General features: G+C 34.2%; 4 protein-coding genes across 13 annotated transcripts in view; 3 read left to right on the top strand and 1 right to left on the bottom strand.

The window, feature by feature from the left end:
• Positions 1-20,268, bottom strand: part of Nca (neurocalcin homolog) — a 363,134-nt gene that overhangs the window by 208,737 nt on the left and 134,129 nt on the right. The gene's annotated exons all lie outside the window — the stretch shown is intronic.
• LOC144472499 (odorant receptor 47a-like) lies at positions 581-7,247 on the top strand. Of its 3 annotated transcripts, XM_078185647.1 has the most exons (8): positions 581-640; positions 980-1,436; positions 3,548-3,836; positions 4,348-4,447; positions 5,075-5,182; positions 5,472-5,627; positions 6,407-6,502; positions 7,058-7,247. In XM_078185647.1, exons 1-7 carry the CDS (start codon positions 635-637, stop codon positions 6,458-6,460), a joined length of 1,170 nt encoding a protein of 389 aa, XP_078041773.1. In that variant the 5' UTR covers positions 581-634; the 3' UTR covers positions 6,461-6,502; positions 7,058-7,247. The 3 variants fall into 3 exon arrangements, 2 of the variants coding, with proteins under 2 accessions (XP_078041773.1, XP_078041774.1); XR_013494426.1 differs by lacking the exon at positions 7,058-7,247 and having other exon boundaries at positions 4,348-4,431; XM_078185648.1 differs by lacking the exons at positions 581-640; positions 980-1,436 and adding an exon at positions 1,601-1,711.
• On the top strand, positions 8,237-16,506 carry LOC144473271 (uncharacterized). 5 transcript variants are annotated; one of them, XR_013494540.1, is made up of 9 exons: positions 8,237-8,294; positions 8,625-9,081; positions 9,558-9,846; positions 11,116-11,215; positions 11,904-12,011; positions 13,129-13,284; positions 14,811-14,958; positions 15,372-15,479; positions 15,551-16,506. XR_013494540.1 is itself a non-coding variant. In XM_078186997.1 (7 exons), exons 1-7 carry the CDS (start codon positions 8,289-8,291, stop codon positions 14,862-14,864), a joined length of 1,170 nt encoding a protein of 389 aa, XP_078043123.1. In that variant the 5' UTR covers positions 8,237-8,288; the 3' UTR covers positions 14,865-15,143. The 5 variants fall into 5 exon arrangements, 3 of the variants coding, with proteins under 3 accessions (XP_078043123.1, XP_078043124.1, XP_078043125.1); XR_013494539.1 differs by having other exon boundaries at positions 15,372-16,506; XM_078186997.1 differs by lacking the exons at positions 15,372-15,479; positions 15,551-16,506 and having other exon boundaries at positions 14,811-15,143.
• LOC144473072 (odorant receptor 2a-like) overlaps positions 17,689-20,268 on the top strand; it is an 8,631-nt gene continuing 6,051 nt past the window's right edge. For 3 of the 4 annotated variants that reach the window (XR_013494493.1, XR_013494494.1, XM_078186633.1), the window contains exons 1-4: positions 17,735-17,769; positions 18,053-18,509; positions 19,004-19,292; positions 19,812-19,911. Coding sequence is in view for 2 of the 4 variants with exons in the window: in XM_078186633.1 (XP_078042759.1) it covers positions 17,752-17,769; positions 18,053-18,509; positions 19,004-19,292; positions 19,812-19,911 (864 nt within the window). In the remaining 2 variants the exon portion in view is untranslated. Of the gene's footprint in view, positions 17,770-18,052; positions 18,510-19,003; positions 19,293-19,811; positions 19,912-20,268 lie in introns of all 4 variants that reach the window. The other variant, XM_078186634.1, reaches the window with a different exon arrangement.

Below are 20,268 nucleotides of genomic sequence, written 5' to 3'. Positions count from 1 at the left end.
ATAGTCCACTTCAACTATCACTTAGTTTACAAACTGAATAAAGTTATTCGTAATACAGAAAAACAAATTTATTTGAATCGTCGATGAAGGAATCTTTGTTAAAAAGGTTCGCGGACTTGACGTAACACCAAAGTTTACCTTCCTATCCGCACTTTCAGAATCTCCAACCTCTGCACGCAAGTCGAATGTATGTACTATACAATTATTGACTACCTGTGTCTCTGCCCCCACGACTATTTTAGAATCCACTTTTGAACACGAAACAATTATCATTTGCAATGCGATTTAATTTGAGAAAGACAACTTGGAATAGTCTGCGTATTCCCAAAGTCGCTAAAAGATTCAAGCATAAACGTATCAGTTGCAGATATTACTTGTAGGTCCTTGCCCCATGCTTAAATAAAGCTATCAGAACAGATCAATAAAAAAAAAGGTACAGTTGCATAGCAGATTGACAAAAACTTAATTCGAACCTGTAATAAATGTTTCTTTGAAGGGGCAACTACATTTCAGTTTCCATGAATCCTATCTTCTGTCATTATAGGCAATTATATTTATTGATTGGTCGCAGCTGAATAAAGAAAACTGATAAAACCGCGGCATTATATGTTCGAAGCTCAAGAAGAGAACAACGATGACAGTAAGACCATTGGGGTGCTTTGTGATTCGTTGCAGTTTGTGAAACGTTTGTTTCTATGAAATCAAAAATTATAGGTATTATAATAAAATAGTTGCTCTTCGCTTAAATGAGCGCTTAACAATGAAATATAATGTAACATAACATTTTCGTTGCAATTTGCTTGTACAATGCAGTTTCACACGTAATAAAATCGTTTAACTGAACGAGCTAATAAATGAATGGATGAAACAGTATAAAATTGGATGGATATTTTGGAACAAACATTTCATATCAGACAATTTCCGTATTATCACTCCTTTTTCTAATGAAAACAAACTGATTGATTGATAATGTTTTTAGAACAACGACTTCATCGAACTAAAAGATCCACTCATTATCAGTGAATATGTCTTTTCCTTGGCAGGCTTGTGGCCACAGCAGCCCGCGCCAGTATTGTTCAAACTGTACCAAGTGTATCTAATGTCGGTGGTGATTTCTCTATTCAGGGGTTCGATCGATTTTTTGGATAGGATAATACTTTTTATCGTAAATGTGATGGAATGTATCTTCAATTTTTTCAACGTACCTGCGATGTACATTATTCGGTTCAGCAAGAGTTTAAAACAAATCACTGATCAAGTAAGAGAAGAAATGAAGCAAGGAAAAATTTACGAAAACATGGAAGAAAAGCGACTGTATCACAGATACAATAATATTTCCTACAAGTTCAACAAATATGCAACGATAGTTCATTGCGGCTTGCTTACGTTGATGTTTCTCCGTCCGATCATACATATGGCGACACGTTCTCTCAAAGGTAATCGATAATGTTTAACACTAGAATTTTTTTATACCTTTATCACCGGAAATGAAAATTATTTGTTTACAAGGTAAGTTAGCTAAATGTTAATTTATTCAGACGAACACATATTATTTGTTAATAGAACAAAGTAGAACAGCCACTGCTCGGTGGCTGAGTGCCGTATGATATTGCTAATATGAAATTGACATTAATAAAGTTCCGTTGCATCGAAGTGAAATGTCATAAAAATTGTAAACATCGGTTTGGAAGAATAATGCTACCACCTACAAGTAATTTAAGTTATGGTTCAGCGTACGATAGAAAATTTTTGTAGGAAGGAATAGCTAAAAATTAGATTAAACATAACCTGACAATTTTTAAAATTTTACGCGGACTAGTTAGTTGTCAATTTGAGAAATAATTTTTATTTTTACCATAGTTAATGAAATCTATATATACAGGGTGGGCCACCTAAGTACGACCACCTAAATGTCTCCTCTAATTGCGGAGGTACACAAAAAAATTTTTTTGCTATTTCAATGATTTGAAAAAAGCTATCATACTGCAAAAAAAAATCTTTTCTAAGGTAATTTTTTTCGAAGTTTTCAAGGTCGTCGATGTTTATTTGCTTATAATTGTATAATTTTTTTATTGAATTATGTAACTTATGTAAAAATACAGTCAGATATGTACATTATATGACCTTGAAATGACCTTCGAAATAAAAATTTAAATAGAAACGACAAATTTTTGTCTATCGAGATTTTATCGATGATGATGTCATCTGGGAATCTGTAAGTGTAAATAAACATGTTTACTGTCACACTACAAATGACTCCTGACATTCTCAATCAATTTGTCAGTTTAACGATCTTGTAAGGTTTTTTTCGAGTTTGATAATACGAATACTTCACAATCAAAAATTTCATCCGTATCATGTATCTCTCTATCAGGATCTGCATGGACAAGATTTTGAAAACCGCATGAATTTTTCTCGATGGGGTTTACAGCAGTATGACAGCGATGAATCCTTTTTTGAGAGTATGTTGTTTACCAACGAGGCATCTTTCACCAATCATGGCCAACTAAACTTGAGAAACATGCATTATTGGCCATCGGAAAATCCACGGTGGTTAAAATAAGTGGATAGACAGAGACCTTGGACCGTAAATGTCTGGTGCGGTATCTTAAACAATCAAATAATCGGTCCTTATTTTATAAATGGTACATTAAATGGGCAAAAGTACGTAACATTCCTGCAAAATGAGTTACAGGTGCTTTTAGATGATATACCATTAGACATTCGTAGAAGAATGTGGTATCAGCACGATGGTTCCCCAGCCCATTCTACAGATCGTGCAAGACAAGTTTTAGATACATTGTTTCCAAATTATTAATTATTCGATTGGACGTACTGGACATGTAGCGTGACCATCCCGGTCATCGAATATCACGCCTATGGATTATTTCTTGTGGGGACATTTAAAACATGTTGTCCATTCTGAAGAACCAACCACGTCAGAGGACATGAAAAACAGGATAATAACAGCTTGTGCTGCAATTAATCTCGCAACATTTCAAAATGTCAGAGAGTCTCTTATTGTACGTTTTAAAAAATGTATCGATGTGGAGGGACATCATTTCGAACATTTATTACAATGACAATTTAAAAAATAGGTTCGTGAAAAAGTATTAGAAATTTTATGATGGAGTTACGTGATAGTAAACATGTTTATTTACACTTACAGATTCCCTGACGACATCTTCATCGATAAGATCTCGATAGACGAAAATTTGTCGTTTCTATTTAATTTTTGATTTCAAAGGTCATTTCAAGGTCATATAATGTACATATCTGAATGTATTTTTACATAAGCTATACAATTCAATAAAAAAATTATACAATTATAAGCAAAAAAAACATCGACGACCTTGAAAATTTCGAAAAAAATTACCTTAGAAAAAGATTTTTTTGCAGTATGATAACTTTTTCCAAACCATTAAAATAGCAAAAAAAAATTTTTATGTACCTCCGTAATTAGAGGAGATACTTAGGTGACCGTACTTAGGTGGCCCACCCTGTATATGGTATTTATGGATAAATATTCTCATTTTTAATTTTCCAGGTCATGATAATGTAACGCATCCTTACGAAATGCCATACACAATTCACATTTTCTTCGATTACAAATACAACACCCGAAAGTTCATTTTGGCCTACGTATATGCGGCTGGTGTTACATACTCGGGGGTATTCCACATAGCTGAAGTTACCTTTATGGTTTCACTGGTTCTGCATGTATGCGGGAGATTTTCCATTCTATCTTCTCGCATTAAAAAATTACCAACAAATCCACCCAACCTTTATCAAAATAGCATAAAGGCTATTGTACAGGAACATTTAAAATTGAGAAAGTAATTGCGATCATTTTTATTGCACTATGATTTAAGAGATGACAGCACGAACGGGTTTCAGAAAGAGTAATCACCTTTTCAAACCACAGTCTTATATCTTAACGATTTAAGACAAGTCTTGTATTCAATGTACACTAACTACTTATTACGATTTTAAGTTAAAATAATAAAAGATAGACTTCATCTATTATATGTAACCATTGATGGATAATGCTTGTGGTATGAATAAATGAGACTTGTACATGGTTTCATATTCAATAAGTATTCGCTGGAAAATTACACCCGATTTTTAACTGATTTTTAAATGATTAAATACCAAGTTGCATTATTAAATACTTTCACAGTGTCTATAACGATACGAAGAAATATAACTTTCCAGAAATAGAGAGCAAATATCTATGAGTATGCGAATACGTTTGTGGTTTATGCACGTCAAATTGACCTCATTGTTTGATTAATAATGCATTAAATACGTATTATAGGATATAAAACAGTTCGTCATCTGTTTCAGCTTATCGAGGACGTTAAATGAAAGCCTTTACATGCTGCTCCTATTCGAATACATCAGTTGCAGTGTCAGACTCGCCCTTTGCATGTACGTTGGATTAATAGTACGTGACTGATATTATTTAAGATACGGATATTAGTATAAAACGAAATCTTTACATAGCAAACAATGCTTACCAATAAACGTACAAAATTAGAATAAGAAAAACTACGTTTGCTTATGATACATGAAACACAAAATTTGATTTCTTTGAGAAAATGTAATATGCAATGTATCGCTCCATTATCAGAAAGTGATATCAGACATACTTCGATTATATTGATTAGACAAAGAACAATGAAGGTAACATCAACAGGAAGTCTCATGCAATATATATGAAATTCAATTTGTTTATATTATAATTTCTTCCTATCGTTAGAAAATGATTGAAATTATAGAGCATTTAATGAGAATGCTTTCGGGATTAAAACAGACTGACACTAGATCATTTGAAAACATTGACATTATTCACGAAGATTAGGAACCATATTTTCCTAAATATCAAGAAGACTATTAATTTGAAAAAGGTTGTATACAGGCCAAACTTGTGCATTATAATTGCATGAGCATCCAGTATTAAGTATCACAAATAAACAGAATGCATGTAGATAGTTGCTACCTAAGTAACATTAAAATGTGAGATACAGAAAATTGTACTCTAATTTACGAAAATATTCATTCTATTTCACAGGCCACTCGATTTAACCCGATCATTAGCTTTAATTTTTTTCTGTTCTCCGGGGACCTCCTTGCTTATTTGTACGTGTATTCGTACATTGGGGAAAAACTGGCGAATGAGGTTTGTATTGAATCGCATATTCTAGAATTACTTTATACATATGTACAGCATAATGCTATAGAGTAATGTTATAAACTTCAAATAGTTGAATCAAGCAACTAATCATCTGCCGGTGATACGGATTTCTACTAATGATATATAGACTGCATAACAATCTAAAAGAATAATTTTTAATCTTACGTTCGAGTGATGCTGGCAAAGGATTAATTTCACTTCTGCGTTCTATTATTATGCTCCTACAATAAATGCTTTGTTAATTAAGCACTAACAGCAATACAACTATGTTTAGTCGCAGAATGTGTTTGATGCATTCTACAGCATCGACTGGCCACAGGTGATAGACAAAGGTGGAAGAAGTTTGCTAATTTGTATGATAAATGGACAAAAGATAGAATACTTGACTGCTGGAAAATTCTATAAATTTTCACTGTTTGGATTCATGGATGTACGTACAATTATTTACTGCTACCAGTGCATACAAGATGTTTCATCTCTCAGCATAGTCGTAATACTATTAACATAATCCGCAGGCCGATTAAAAAAAAATCAATTTGAACTGGAAATATCCTTTTCCAATATATGAAATGAAGGATTGTTAATACTACTCGCGCACACACTTTTATACTGAACAGCTTTTATATAAACATTTTTTCCATACATCCAACCAGTTCGGAGATATATCACTGAACTCGAACGAAACGTCCAGTGTTTTTATTATTAACACACAATCTGCGAGTGAATTTTCTATTAAATAGTGGTTTCTGATCCCACTTTTATTTGTTTTATTTGTGTATTTATTGTCGCATCTGCTTAATAGCAATTAGCAACCGCTTGTGGAGTTACAGTTGTAGGGTTACATCTAGATATAATATAGGCATATGATAGTTTTGTATAAATAAAATCATTTATAACTGCTAAATATCATAAAATGTAGTTTTCAAATTGTTGAAATATTTAACGAAACAAATAACTGCAGTAGTAAAACACAAGATCGGCGTGACAAATGATTGCTATTACGTTATATTTAATAAATATAAATATATACATGTGCTACCATTTTGTTGCACTGAATTTTTGTAATATCTGCACTTTTGCGAATGAAAAGATTTTTGCGACATTACAAACTGCTTACTTTTACATTCAAGACTAATTTTGAAATATATTATATTTAGTGAACTATAATTATGTAATTGAATGTATTTCTCATTTACATTTCTGCTATAGATCGTGAAATTTGCCATGGGGTTTATATCGATGCTGCAAGCTACAATGTATTAGCCCAATGTACTAGAAAAAGGGATAAATTACAGTAATGTCACAGTAAGTTTCCCCATCACTCTCGAACGAGTATTGTAACACATTAAAATATGTTTAGTTCTCACAATTTCATTAGTTTTTCCTCTTAAAACGATTTTTTTATGTACCTTCGGATTCAAGCGTCATATTCAATGTCCTCTTTTCGGAACGAGCAATTGAAATCAATATAAAAACGTGTCAATATGGTATCACTATACCGACCGGTACTCTATAAATCATTTTTTCCCCTGATCGATAGCCTGTAAATCGGTTGTCACACCAATCAATGATTTATTATCTAATATTCAGCTATTATTATATAGTATAATCTTTTAAATATTGGATGCCTTTCGCGAAGAATAAAATAAATACTGTTTAATGCTAATATTATGTAAATATAACGATGTTTATGGCCGAATGACCGGTCGGTAAAATGGTATGTAAACGTTGTTTTAGGATAGGTATACAGATGTGCTGTCATATTTTTAAAAATTTATATTTCCCGGATGTCTTGCCAATAATTTTGTAATTCAAACGAAATTGGATATATGCAAATATATTATCTCTCTTGTTGCTTAGTTCACGCATGCACCACTCTGGACGATGGTAGCACTAATGGCATGTGTTCATCGCTGACTTCGGTAAATAGTTACAAACACTACACGAGCAAATGTGGGCAGCTGGTTCTTCTGCAACGATTTAGAAGATATACCCACGCAGATATTCTACCACAATGGAGAAGGATTAATAGAAATTTAAAAAAACAATATGTAACTTTAAAATACCTATGGCACTTAAAAAAAATGCAAAATAAAAATGTAAAAATTATAACGAATAATGTTTACCTTGAGCAACATGTTCCATTGATAGTAAGAAGGTAACGAAAAGATAAAGCAGTTGACTGAAGAGCTGATTATCAAGAAAAGTACCCCTAACCACACAATCGGCGTACATTTATTTTTCACGGCAATACACACATTCGTTCGAATACTATTTACGAGTATGTCTATAATTTCGTCGCTGCCTTTACGTAAGTGAATTTCTTTAGTTTTGTTCTTGATGCGCGCACTAAACGATGTGATAACTTAAAAAGGCAGCGCCACCATGATTAGAGGTTCCTTTAAACTTAAAAATTGTAAAGACGAAACGCTACCCGAGAACAGACACACCCTAAACACAGTTCACTTCAACCATTAACGAGTAAACAAACTGAATAAAGTTCTTTGATCCACGACAAGAAAACAAATTCATTCAAATCAGCGATCAAGAAATCCTTGCTCAACATGTTCGCGGACTTGACGTAACAGCAAGGTTTGCCTTCCTGTCCACACTTTCAGAATTCCCGAGTTCTCATACACGCGAGTCGCACGTATGTACTATACAATTATTGTCCCCACGATTATTTTAGAATCCTCTTTTGAACATGAAACTGTTATCATTTCCCATGCGATTTAATTTGAAAAAGAAATTGAAGGTAATCTGGGATAGCCTGTGTATTCCCAGAATCACTATAAAATTCAAGCACAAACGTATCAGTCGCATACACAACCTGTACATCATCGCCCCTTGCTCAAATGAAGCTATCAGAACAGATCAATAAAAAAAAAAGGTACAGTTGCATAGCAGATTGACAAAAACTTAATTCGAACATGTAATCAATGTTTCTTTGGAGGGGCAATTACGTTTCAATTTTCATGTATCCTATGCTTCTGTCATTATAGGCAATTACATTTATGGACTGGTCGCAGTTGACTAAAGAAACTGATAAAGCCGCGGCATTACATGTTCGGAGCTCAAGAAGAGAACCACGATGACAGTAAGACAATCGGGGTGCTGTGTGATCCGTTAAAATTTGTGAGGCGTTTGTTTCCGTGAAATCAAACATTATTGTTATTATAATGAAATAGTTGCTCTTCGCGTAAATTCCAACATTTAACAATTAAATAAAATTGAACGTAACATTTTCGTCGTGATTTGCTTGTCTCGTATGTAATAACATCGTTTAAATATACGAGCAGATAAATGAATAAGCGAATCAATATAAAATTGGATACATATTTGGGAACAAACATTTCGTATTTGACGCTTTCGGTTCTGTATTTTTTGTTTCGGTACGTTCCAAATGATTGATAGATAATGTTTTTAGAAGGAGGACATGATCGAAATGAAAGATCCACTCATAGTCAGTGAATATATCTTTTCTTTGTGCGGCTTGTGGCCGCTGCAGCCTGCGTCGATATCGTTCAAAATGTGGCAGGTGTACCTTTTGCTGGTGGTGTTAGGCCATCTGTGCGCCACGGCCACTTATTTAAACGATATAGTACTGCTAAGTGTAAATTTAGTAGAAAGTATTTTCAATATTATGATGGCACCTACGATGTATATTATCCGATTAAGCAAGAACATGAAGCGAATCGTTAGTCAGGTAAAGAAAGAAATCAAAGAAGCAAAGATGTACGAAGACGTAGAAGAAAAGCGAGTGTATCACAGATACAATAACATGTCTTATAAGTTTAGCAAATACGCAACGGCGTTTCAAGCATGCGTTGTTACGATGATGTTCTTCCGTCCGCTGATACATACTTTTGCACGTTCTCTCAAAGGTAATCAATAGTATCATTTAATACTGCCACTAATTTTCATACGTCCATCATCGGAACTGAAAATGATTTCTTTGTAAAATAGCTTAAATAGATACTACGAATTTATTTATCAATAAATGTTCCCCCGGGCTAACAAAGAATGCCCGGGTGTTTAAACGTTCGCAGCTTATTAAGTTAGATGAAAGTGAAATGTGACAAAACCTGTTAACACCGGTTTATAAGAATAACAGCACCTACAACTTTACTTAAATCATGGTCCAGCATACGTCGAAATATATAAATAGAAATTCGATGAAATAACCAGGAATTTTTCAAAATTTTGCAAACATTAGTTGGTTTTTAATTTAAAAAATAATTTTAATTTTATTGCTATTAAGAAATTGCAGAAACTTGTTCTTCGAACCATCCGAAATCCACGATTTCAATGAATTCTAAATATAATTGGTATTTACACATAAGTTTTTTTGTTTTTGCAGGTCATGGTAATATAACAGAACCCTACGAGCTGCCTTCCGCATTTTACATTTATTTCGATTACGAGTACAAAGCCCGAATCTACTATCCAGTCTACATATTTGCAACTGGTCTCACATATGTAGCGATGTACCACATAGCTCAAGTTAGCTTTGTTGTTGCGCTGGTCCTGCACGTATGCGGAAGATTTTCCGTTTTATCTTCCCGTATTAAAAGGTTACCAACTTATTCGTCAAACCTGTTTCGAAGTAACATAAAGACTGCTGTGGAGGAACATTTAAATTTGAAAAAGTAAGTGCGGAAATTATTATTGCATTACGATTTAATAAGATGACAGAGCAGCAACAAGTTTCAGAAAGTGTAACTAGATTTTTAAGCCACAACTTACAAGACAATTACTTACCGATATTTAAAGTAGCGGCGGATGAAGTTAGATTTTAACTATTATACATCACCGTTGCTGCATATTCCTAATAATATAAATAAAGGGGAGATGTATGCCCTTTCATATTAATCAAGTGTCGCGACGCTGGTCATACACGAATTTGTGTTTATGACGGGACCCGGTTAGTTTGCGATAGCTCGCCAGAAATCCCCGCTCTTGCAATAATTGCTACCAAATGTAGCCTTAAACTTTAATCATTTCGGGTCCGAACACTTACCATCTGGGATCGGTAGGCTCCGAGTTTCACTTTTGCGACAGTCAAGCCATCGCTTCAACTATGAAGGCATCCCCAAGAAATGGGGGTTGCTTACATTTTTTAAATCACCCTAGAATCGTCTGTCTAGTAGTCAGGTTATAGGGCTCTGCTCTTATAGTAAAGACTCAACCTTTATACATACATTACTCTGGAACCGGCTGTCCAGCAGTTAATTCACAAGAGCTTTTGCTCATATAGTAGAGATACACCCTCCATATACATACTATACAATGTTCTTACTTCTTCCGCCTTCTAAACATCTGTGTAATTGTTCATAAACTACTTATCCCCCAATCACATCCTCAACGCATTAACCCCTTGCACTATAATAACGAGTCAGTTTCGTGACGAACGATTCGCGCACGATTCGATAAATATGGCTGTCAATCATTCTTATTATATCGAAACAAGATTTGAATCCTCTGTCATCGAAATCTGGGAATGTGAAAATCGGGTCACTAGAATCATCTCATGACATCAAGTAAATTATTAAGGGCGAAATACATAGTCGCAATCAACGTAACTATGAAAGACGTAATAATGCAAGGGGTAAAGTTGTCGCGAGGGTGGCGTTATTTAATCGTCGCAACGTATATCCGACGCTATAACGCAACGCGCATAACATCAAGTATTCGCAGAAAGATCACTGTTTATTTTAATTACCAAATAAAAATTTTCTTTGTTAAATAACTTGGACATTTCTGTAACGATATGAAAAAGAATAGCTTTCGCAAAATAGAGAGCAAATATCCGTAAGTAGTAGTGTATGTATGTAAATTAACCTTATTGTTTCCTTTCTCAGAATCTTGTTATCATTCCACCTAAAACAATCCGTATAAAATTGCAACATTTGTTTCAGGTTGTCCGCAGCAGTAAATGACAGTCTTTACATGATCCTTCTAATCGAATACGTCAGTTGCAATCTCAGACTAGCCCTTTGCACGTACGTTGCATTAGTAGTACGTAACTGACTTCGTTTAAAGTATAAATATTAGTGTAAAACGAAAACTCTATACAAACAATACATATTAATAAACGGACAGAACTTGTACAACATAATTGAGACCGAAAATTTGATTCTTCTAAAAAAATGTAATTATAAAACATACTGATCAAATGTTAGCAAGTCATAGCAGCTATACTTCGAATGTACATTGATTATACATGGATCAATTAAAGATGACATCAATATCAAAATTCTCATGTAATATATATATAGTATATATATAAAATTTAAATTATTTATCACAATTTGTCCCCATCGTGAGAAAATTATTGAAGCTGTAAAGCATTTTATGAGAAACTTTCAAAATTAAAACAGTTGAAGATTTATACTAGGATCATTTGAAAACATTAATATTATTCACATTGAAGAGGTGGAGATAGGAATAGTTCCTACAAAGGATCAGAACCAAACGTGTCCAAATATCGTGAAAACTATTAAATTTAGAAAGGTACTTTACAAGACAAACTTGTGCATTGTAGTTACACGAGCATTCTGTATTGAATATCACAAGTAAACAGATCAAATGCACAGAGTCAGGAGTAATCAACGAAAGGTGTAATTGCTAAAATAAATTTAATATTAAAATGTGAAATCTAAATAATTGTATTCTAATCTACGGAAATATGACTTACATTTAACAGACGATGCGAATAAACCCGGTGATTAGCATTAACTTTCTTTTCTGGACCATCGACCTGTTTACTTTTTTGTACGTGTATTCGTACATTGGCGAACTACTGACTAATGAGGTTTGTATTAATCATGTAAGATACTACTAATTTGTATGCTTTCATATGTACTTTATAGGTGAACTATAATTGTATTTTAATCGAGAGAGCTATGAACTTGCTATAAATCACAAACTTTTTACTACGCCGTGTACTTCTGCCGACGACTACCATGATGTGCAAGTGACGTTTTTGTCGCAACTTTAAACTTTTTAGTAATAACAGAAATATTCGTCGGCAAACTACGGAGACATGGCTATTTATTTTAAAGTGGACAGTTTTGAAAAAACAGATAATTAAAAAATATAATTGCAGAATATTGCTGATAAATCGATAATTTTACAGAGAAATTAAGAAATTTGCCGGAATATATAATACGAATATTTTACGATACACAATTTTTCCACAACGTATGTCTCTATTTACTTTCATTCTTACAATCTGATTACAGCAAAATCAAATTTTATTTCGATCCAGAAAAATAAATAATATTTCACATTTAGTGAATTATGTACAAAATCTTCATGCTGAATCTGACTTATACAGGGAATGCCAAAAATCATTTACAATCGGGAAATATGAGGTTACAGAGGCCATTTGAAATAACTTTTTCCCGAATGAAAATGAAATTCGCGGCTTTGTTTACGAGTTATTAACAAAAAAACAGTAACCAATGAGACACGACATGAACTGGCACAAGGTGATCGAGTCACTCGGCATGACTGGTTTCCGTCCACTCATTGGCTCCGTCGCCTTGCGCCAATTCAGCTCACCTATCATTGATTAGTTTTTCGTTAATAACTCGTTAACGATGCTTCGGAGAAAATCTTAGTAACGGAAAGAGTTACTAGAAACAATCACAGAAATCCTCCCCATTTTCCTATTGCAAGTAACCCGCAGAACCAGTTAATGTAATCTCCATCACCACAGAACTACAAATAACTGCTGTACGGACCCCTGGTAAACGTCCTGAATGTTTTTTTTTATAGCAGTTGCCTACTCTATAATTCGTAGATCCTTATCCAAGTCTCGCCTAAACGTTAAGCTGGCAGAAGGTTATACTATATCGTTATATCTATTATATCGTTTTATAAATACTTTGTTAATTGGTCATTATCACTAACACAATCGTGTTTAGTCGCAGAAATATTGCGATGCGCTCTACAGCATTGACTGGCCACAGGTGATAGACAAAGGTGGAAGAAGTTTGCTAATTTGTATGATAAATGGACAAAAGACTGAATACCTGACTGCTGGAAAGTTCTACAAATTTTCGCTGTTTGGATATATGGACGTACGTATTCTCAATTCCTTCTACCAATGCATAGAGGATAGAGAAGGGAGGATGCGATTATTCGAATCTCGCGATTAATTCCTATAGTCGTTGATAATCGAGAACAAGTGTATTATTTGTTTCAAATCAAAAATACTGCCATTATATAATGTCGGTATTACATTGTATACATGTTGGTATACAAACTTTTTGTTCTGACTGTAATATTATTCGTGTAATCGTAGACCAAAACTAAAGAGTTACATACTTTCATCTCCGATCTAGAGGCAGAATAGGGACGAAATCTCAGTAAGTAGTGACAATATCTGTTATGCGGTAGCATCCCTTGAAAGATCGATCATTACTTTGTCGAACGCACTTAAGTTTATGGCAATCGAAAGATAAATGTCAAAGTTACGAGATTTCTTCCTAACTAAGGCTTTAATCGATATTGAAATCGTATCATGAGATAAAAAGCAGTTATTAACCCCTTGCTGTACCATTTTCTTCACAATCACTACGATTAGGAATTTTTCAATTTCAAAATTTTTCAATTTCTTAGAAGGGACAGAATATTAAGATTTATTCCGTGCCCGAATTTACTTGAACACTTAAATATGGATAACAAGGGATTAGAATTTTATTCCAATTTTAAAGAACAGAATAACATCCATACTCAATAATTTATTACTAGTAATTTCCATCACGAGACGGACTCGTCAAAGTACGGTAAGGGGTTAAATTGATCACAAGACATGATAAAAGTGTATGAGAAACATTCCGGTTGATGTAGCAAGTGTATGAGGGTACTTGTTTGAGTTGGTTAATTTTTTTTATGTTACATAAATGATTTTAGGATGGTAGAGAATCTCTAAAAGGTGACTAAAAAGATTACCTCGTAATTTGATTGCAAATGACCGCAATGTTTCATTGAGAATAATGGTAGTTAACGATGAACAGTAATCAAGAGACGATTCGGACCATTCTCCACATCGTATTCATCTGGATTATCAAGATCCAGACAATTGGACACTGTTAAATGATAACGCGCTATCTGAAGTTATTTGTTCGTCATTTTTGGTCAGAAATAAAGACCGTGTTCTTACTTATCCACCATCTTCACTTGATTTGGGCCCGTGCAACTACCCTTGATTTCCAAAATTAAAATTGAATATAAAAGGATGCTTTTGATTTTTTTTCAATATGTACTACTAAATCGACCTAATCACACATTTGAATCTATTTTGAATCGACGTAACAAGTGTATTGATACAAGAGATTTTTTTGAATAAAAAATATAAGATTGTGTGCGTTTTGTTTCTATCAGATTTTAATGGTCCAGTCTCCAAAATTAATTCCCACACTGCATACATATCATTGTGTTCTGCTGAATTCTCATAGTATTTACATTGTTGCAGATAAACGAAATTTGTGTGACATTACAGTTGCTTACTTTTACATTCAGGACTAGTTTTGAAACCTAATGCATTTAGTAAACTATATAACTGTATATTTTGGTTTATTTTTCATTTACATTTTTGCTATAGATCGTGAAATTTACCATGGCGTTTGTATCGATGTTGCAAGCCACAATGGATTAATACAAAGTACCAAATAAGGGTTCAAATATCGCAGTGCCACGCTATTTTCGTCGCATCGTTTCTTATTGTTGTTTCTGTCCTGGAAAATGATTAAGTACTAATTTCCCTGTCCTTTTCGGACGGAAGTTATCAACACACAGCACGGCAAAACATTTCTAGTTTTCGTAGTAACTGAAATTGTAGCATATTTTCCTTACATGTTTTTCCATTTCAGTTCCGTTTAAGAACATTTGAGTAATTCGTTATGTTATAATAATTTATCTTGTTATCGATATTTTCTTCATCATTGTTGTTGTTATCAATAAATTGTTATTATTAATCATTTCAATTAATTGATCAAAACGCCACGATTTATACTCCTTTCAAGTTGAATTAGACTTACCAAAAGTTACCAAGACCTTGATCTTATCTTTATCCGTAACTTTTAATGTTAATATCCATCTTAACCAAGATTATTTCTTGAAAGGTTAACATTGATTTACGATTTATATGTTTCTTGACATTTAGGGTTGCGGCATGGAATGTACACAAGTGGTTCAAATGCTTCATAAATGGACACTTTCATCACATTATTTGTTGGTGTTAGTATACATTAAACGCTTCTGCGTACTTTTGGTTTGTATTTTCATAATAATTACTGTCCTCTTTCTTACACTAAGCTTGAAAACAATGTATTATGGTTGTAGTTCTGTTGGAACCTCGGATGGAACACGTATCGAAACTGGATTATATTTTACAACTCGATTTATTTAAATACGTTTCTTACTACAACGTTGGTTCCTAAGGCTATCTCGGAAGCGCGAGTGTACTGTCGGGAAAGATTTTCTAAAAAGTGCCTGTAGTGTGATTCTTGAGGGTTCTTATATCTCGTGTTTTGGGGGGTGAGAGATGACCATTAGCCCTTTACTAAGTCACGTTGGCCTCTGACTCATTCGAACTTTAAGCATAGAAAGTGAGAGAAAATAGTGAGTAATACCGATGCTGGCTGGTTTTATCTGTTGATTAGGTGTTCTGTGTCAGGGTTAACAATTGGTCATCCAACAGTTCTATTAAGGACTGCAGCAGGCCTGTATCGCGACTGATATATCGCCAAAACTTCACTATAGGAAAGAATACTGTTTTCGTTGAAAGTAGTACTGCAAGAGTCTATGTGTATGCCAATTTAATATATATTGTTACGGTGACTTGTCTGAATGTCGTCGTAATGTGGTATTGCTCTGTGGTGAACACCCTTTAGAGAGAATAGCTGAAGACAGGGGTTGCCACGAATCTGTTGTGTCAATAGACAGTCAGCAGTCGAGACTGGACCGTCAAGCGACTCGTAACGATTCATTGTATCTATATTGTATATTGTATATAAACGAGTTGTAAATACAATGCCGCGACGCGACGCGCGTAACACGTGTAGTGAAATTCGCAACAATATACTACTGTGATCAAAAAGTAAGGTGAATTTGTTTATAAAATGTAAATTCTTTATTTATTCTTACAAATCAATTTCATCTCCTTCAAAGTAATTCCCGTCCGATAAAACGCACTTTTTCCAGTCCTCGAAACAGTCGGAATAGTCTTATTTCGGTATAGCCTTCAAGACCTTCTTCGATTCGGTTTTTATCTCCACAATCGTGTCAAAACGGCGTCCCCGCATTGGCCTTTTGAGTTTGCTGAATAGCCAGAAGTCGCACGGAGCCAAATCAGGCGAATACGGTGGTTCCGGAACGATATGAGTCGAGTTTTTGGCAATAAAGTCGCGAAGAACCAATGCAGTATGACATGGTGCATTATCGTGATGAAGGAACCAAGAGTTGTTCGCCCATAATTCCGGCCGTTTCAGATGAATAGCTTCACACAAACGACGCATAACGCTCGAATAATATTCTTAATTCTCTAATTGTCAATCGACGATTTTCAAGCACCAAATCTTTGATTTTTTGGACGTGGCCCTCGTCGGTAGACGTTGATGGTCGTTCAGAGCGCGGTTCGTCTTCAACGCGTTCTCGGCCCGCTTTCAACTCGTTATATCACTTATAAACGTTTTCTTCTACCGTAGTTTGATAACCAAAGGCCTTCCGCAACATTTTCAACGTGTCCGCACAAGAATATTCTTTCCGCAAACAAAAGGTCATACCGGATTAAGATGGTCAAAACTACCCTTAGAGGTTTTTCAATGAGTCATATACCGTTCGATGGCTAACCAATAAAAACACATCTGTGCAAAATTTTAACCCTGTAACTTCTCCGTGAGGGTAGTTACTGTCTCTCTCTCTCTCTCTCTCTTTGTAACACAAAGTAGAAAAACAAATTCATTCAGATCGGCGATCAAGGAATCCCCGCTAAACACGTTCGCGGACTTGACGCAACAGCAAGGTTTACCTTCCTGTCCGCACTTTCAAAATCTCTGAGTTCTGCACGCGAGTCGCATGTACTAGTATGTACTATACAATTATTTACTCCGTGTGCTCCTGTCTCCACGACTATTTCCGAATCCTCTTTAACGCATGAAACAATTACCATTTCCCATGCGACTTTACTTGGAAAAGAACGTTAAGGTAATTTGGGATAGCCTGTGTATTCCCAGAATCACTAAAATATTAAAGCATAAACGTATCTGTCGCATACACTACCTGTACGCCCTTGCCCCCACGTTAAAATGAAACTATTAGGGCAGATCAATAGAAAGAAATGTGCAGTTACATAGCAGATTGATAAAAACTTAATTCGAACATGTAATCAATGTTTCTTCGGAGGAGCAATTACGTTTTAGTTTCCGCGTACTCTATGCTTCTGTCATTATGGGCAATTGTATTTACTGACTCGCCGCGCAGTTGACTAAAGAAACTGATAAAGCCGCGGCATTACATGTTCGGAGCTCAAGAAGAGAACCACGATGACAGTAAGACGATGGGTGCGCTGTGTAATCGGTTGTAACATGTGAAATGTTTGTTTCTATGAAATTAAAAACTATTGTTGCTCCTCGTGTAAATTCTGATATGTAAAGTTTGAATATAACCTAACGTAGCATTTTCATCCTACAATTTGCTCGTGAAATTGACTTTCATATGTAATATATGAATAGAATATTATAAAATTCAATAGCTATTCAAGGACAAACATTTCATATTTGAAACTATCGGTATTATCTTTCCATTTTCTATGGGGACAAAATCATTGATTGATAATGTTTTTAGAACAACAATTTGATGGAAGTAAAAGATCCACTCACTGTCAGTGAATTTATCTTTTCCGTGGCCGGCTTATGGCCGCAGCAACCCGCTCCAGTATTATTCGCAGTGTATCAAGTATACCTAATGGGCGTGGTGATAAGCCATTTATACGCCACGGTTGATTATTTGAATCATGTGATGCTGTTTACCCTAAATTTGATGGGTTGTACTTTCAATATTTTGAGTGCGCCTACGATGTATATTATCCGGTTAAATAAGAACATAAGGCAAATCACTGATCAAATAAGGGAAGAAATCAAAGGAGAAATGATTTATGGAGACATGGAAGAGAAACGACTGTATCACAGATACAATAACATCTCTTACAAGTTTAGCAGATACGCAACGGCATGTCAAATAATCATGGTTACATTGATGTTCTTCCGCCCGTTGATACATCTATCGATACATTCCCATAAAGGTAATCGATAGTATTATGAAGAATTCCGTCGATTAACGCTCGTTCGTCTTTGATATTTTCCTTAACGAAACAAGATGATTTTTGTTTCTGAATTGTCTTCATTTACTGTCATTCCCAGATTTTGATGACAGGAGATTCAAATTTTGTTTCGATTTAGAACAAATGATTGGCAATCACATTTATTAAATTATTATATGACTCGTTATTATAGTGCCAGAGGTTAACAAAATAAACAAGGCAAATAAACAGGGCAATTAATATATTTGGACAAATTTTAATACGAAAGAACTAAAAATTGTATCAAATAACTTATAATTTTTCGTAATTTTACAAAGTTTAATTGGATTCAAATTTAGGAAATAACTTTTACTTCGACTGCAATTGAGAAATTCCAGAAACTTGTTCCTCAAACCTTTCGAAATCTGTAATTTTAATGAACTCTAAATATGTCATTGATATTTGCAGATATGTTTTCTCGTCTGTAATTTTTACAGGTCACGGTAATGTAACGGAACCCTACGAACTGCCATTCACCCTACACATTTTCGTCGATTACAAGTACAACGCTCGAATCTACGTTCCGGTCTACATATTTGCAACTGGTGTTACATATGTGGCAATGTTCCACATAGCTGAAGTAAGCTTTATTGTTACAATGGTCTTGCACGTATGCGGAAGATTCTCCATTCTATCATCTCGTATTAAGAGATTGCCAACAAAGTCATCGCACTCGTATCGAAATAACATAAAGAGTATTGTGGAGGAACATTTAAATTTGAGGAAGTAAGTACGAAAATTTGCAATGTATTTCGATTTACGTAATAACGTGACACAACAGCAACGAGTCTCAGAAAGTATAATTGACGAGCAATATTTTTCAAAACACAATTTTACACTCTAACATAAGTATACCAGTTTTTGCATATAATAGATATGCAAATAATAGAAAAATTATAGACTTTATCTATTCTACGCCACCACTGAGAAATACAGCTTGTAATATAAATAAATCAGACATGTACACCGCTTTACATTTGCTAAATATTTCCGAAAAGATGATACTGTATTTTTAACTGCTTTTTTAAATTATAAAATTACAATTTGCTCTGGGAAATGTGTATAACGATACGAAGAAGAATATCGTTCTCGAAGTAGTCAATTATTACTTCTGAGTATCGATGAATGTAGATGCAAATTTATTATTTCAACAAGTCCTTATTATTTGATTGCTAATGCATTGAATACGTATTGTAGGATCTATTCTTTTGAAAACAATTCCTAAAGTTACATCATCTATTTCAGGTTGACGAGAAAAATAAATGAAAGTCTTGACATGATCCTTCTGTGCGAATACATCAGTTGCGTTGTCAGACTAGCCCTTTGCATGTATATCACTTTATTAGTACGTGACTGACTTTTTTATGATTATTAGTGTAAAACAAAAGATCTATGCATCATACAATGCTGATCAATAAATATACAATTTATAAGATTTAATTGCAGTAAGAAAAACGACATTTGCTTATGACACATGAAACCCGAAATTTAATTTTTCTGAGAAAATATAATATAAAACATATTTATCCAATACTGGAAAGTGATATCAGCTATAATTTGAATTATGATATATAGAAATATATTATATGTATATACAAAAGGGCATAGCCGATTAAGATGGTCAAAACTGCCCTTAGAGGTTTTTCAATGAGCCATATACCGTTCGATAGCTGACCAATAAAAACTCATCTGTGCAAAATTT

The sequence above is a fragment of the Augochlora pura genome, chromosome 7, assembly GCF_028453695.1.
Source record: "Augochlora pura isolate Apur16 chromosome 7, APUR_v2.2.1, whole genome shotgun sequence".
Classification (NCBI taxonomy): domain Eukaryota; kingdom Metazoa; phylum Arthropoda; class Insecta; order Hymenoptera; family Halictidae; genus Augochlora; species Augochlora pura.
This window is presented reverse-complemented; position numbering and strand designations above follow the sequence as displayed.

Excerpts from the sequence above, each read along its gene's own strand:
- LOC144472499 (XM_078185647.1), top strand. Across the intron at positions 3,837-4,347 it reads GAACATTTAAAATTGAGAAA|CTTATCGAGGACGTTAAATG; the intron begins GTAATTGCGATC and ends CATCTGTTTCAG. Across the intron at positions 5,628-6,406 it reads CACTGTTTGGATTCATGGAT|ATCGTGAAATTTGCCATGGG; the intron begins GTACGTACAATT and ends TTTCTGCTATAG.
- LOC144473271 (XM_078186997.1), top strand. Across the intron at positions 9,847-11,115 it reads GAACATTTAAATTTGAAAAA|GTTGTCCGCAGCAGTAAATG; the intron begins GTAAGTGCGGAA and ends CATTTGTTTCAG. Across the intron at positions 12,012-13,128 it reads GCGAACTACTGACTAATGAG|TCGCAGAAATATTGCGATGC; the intron begins GTTTGTATTAAT and ends AATCGTGTTTAG.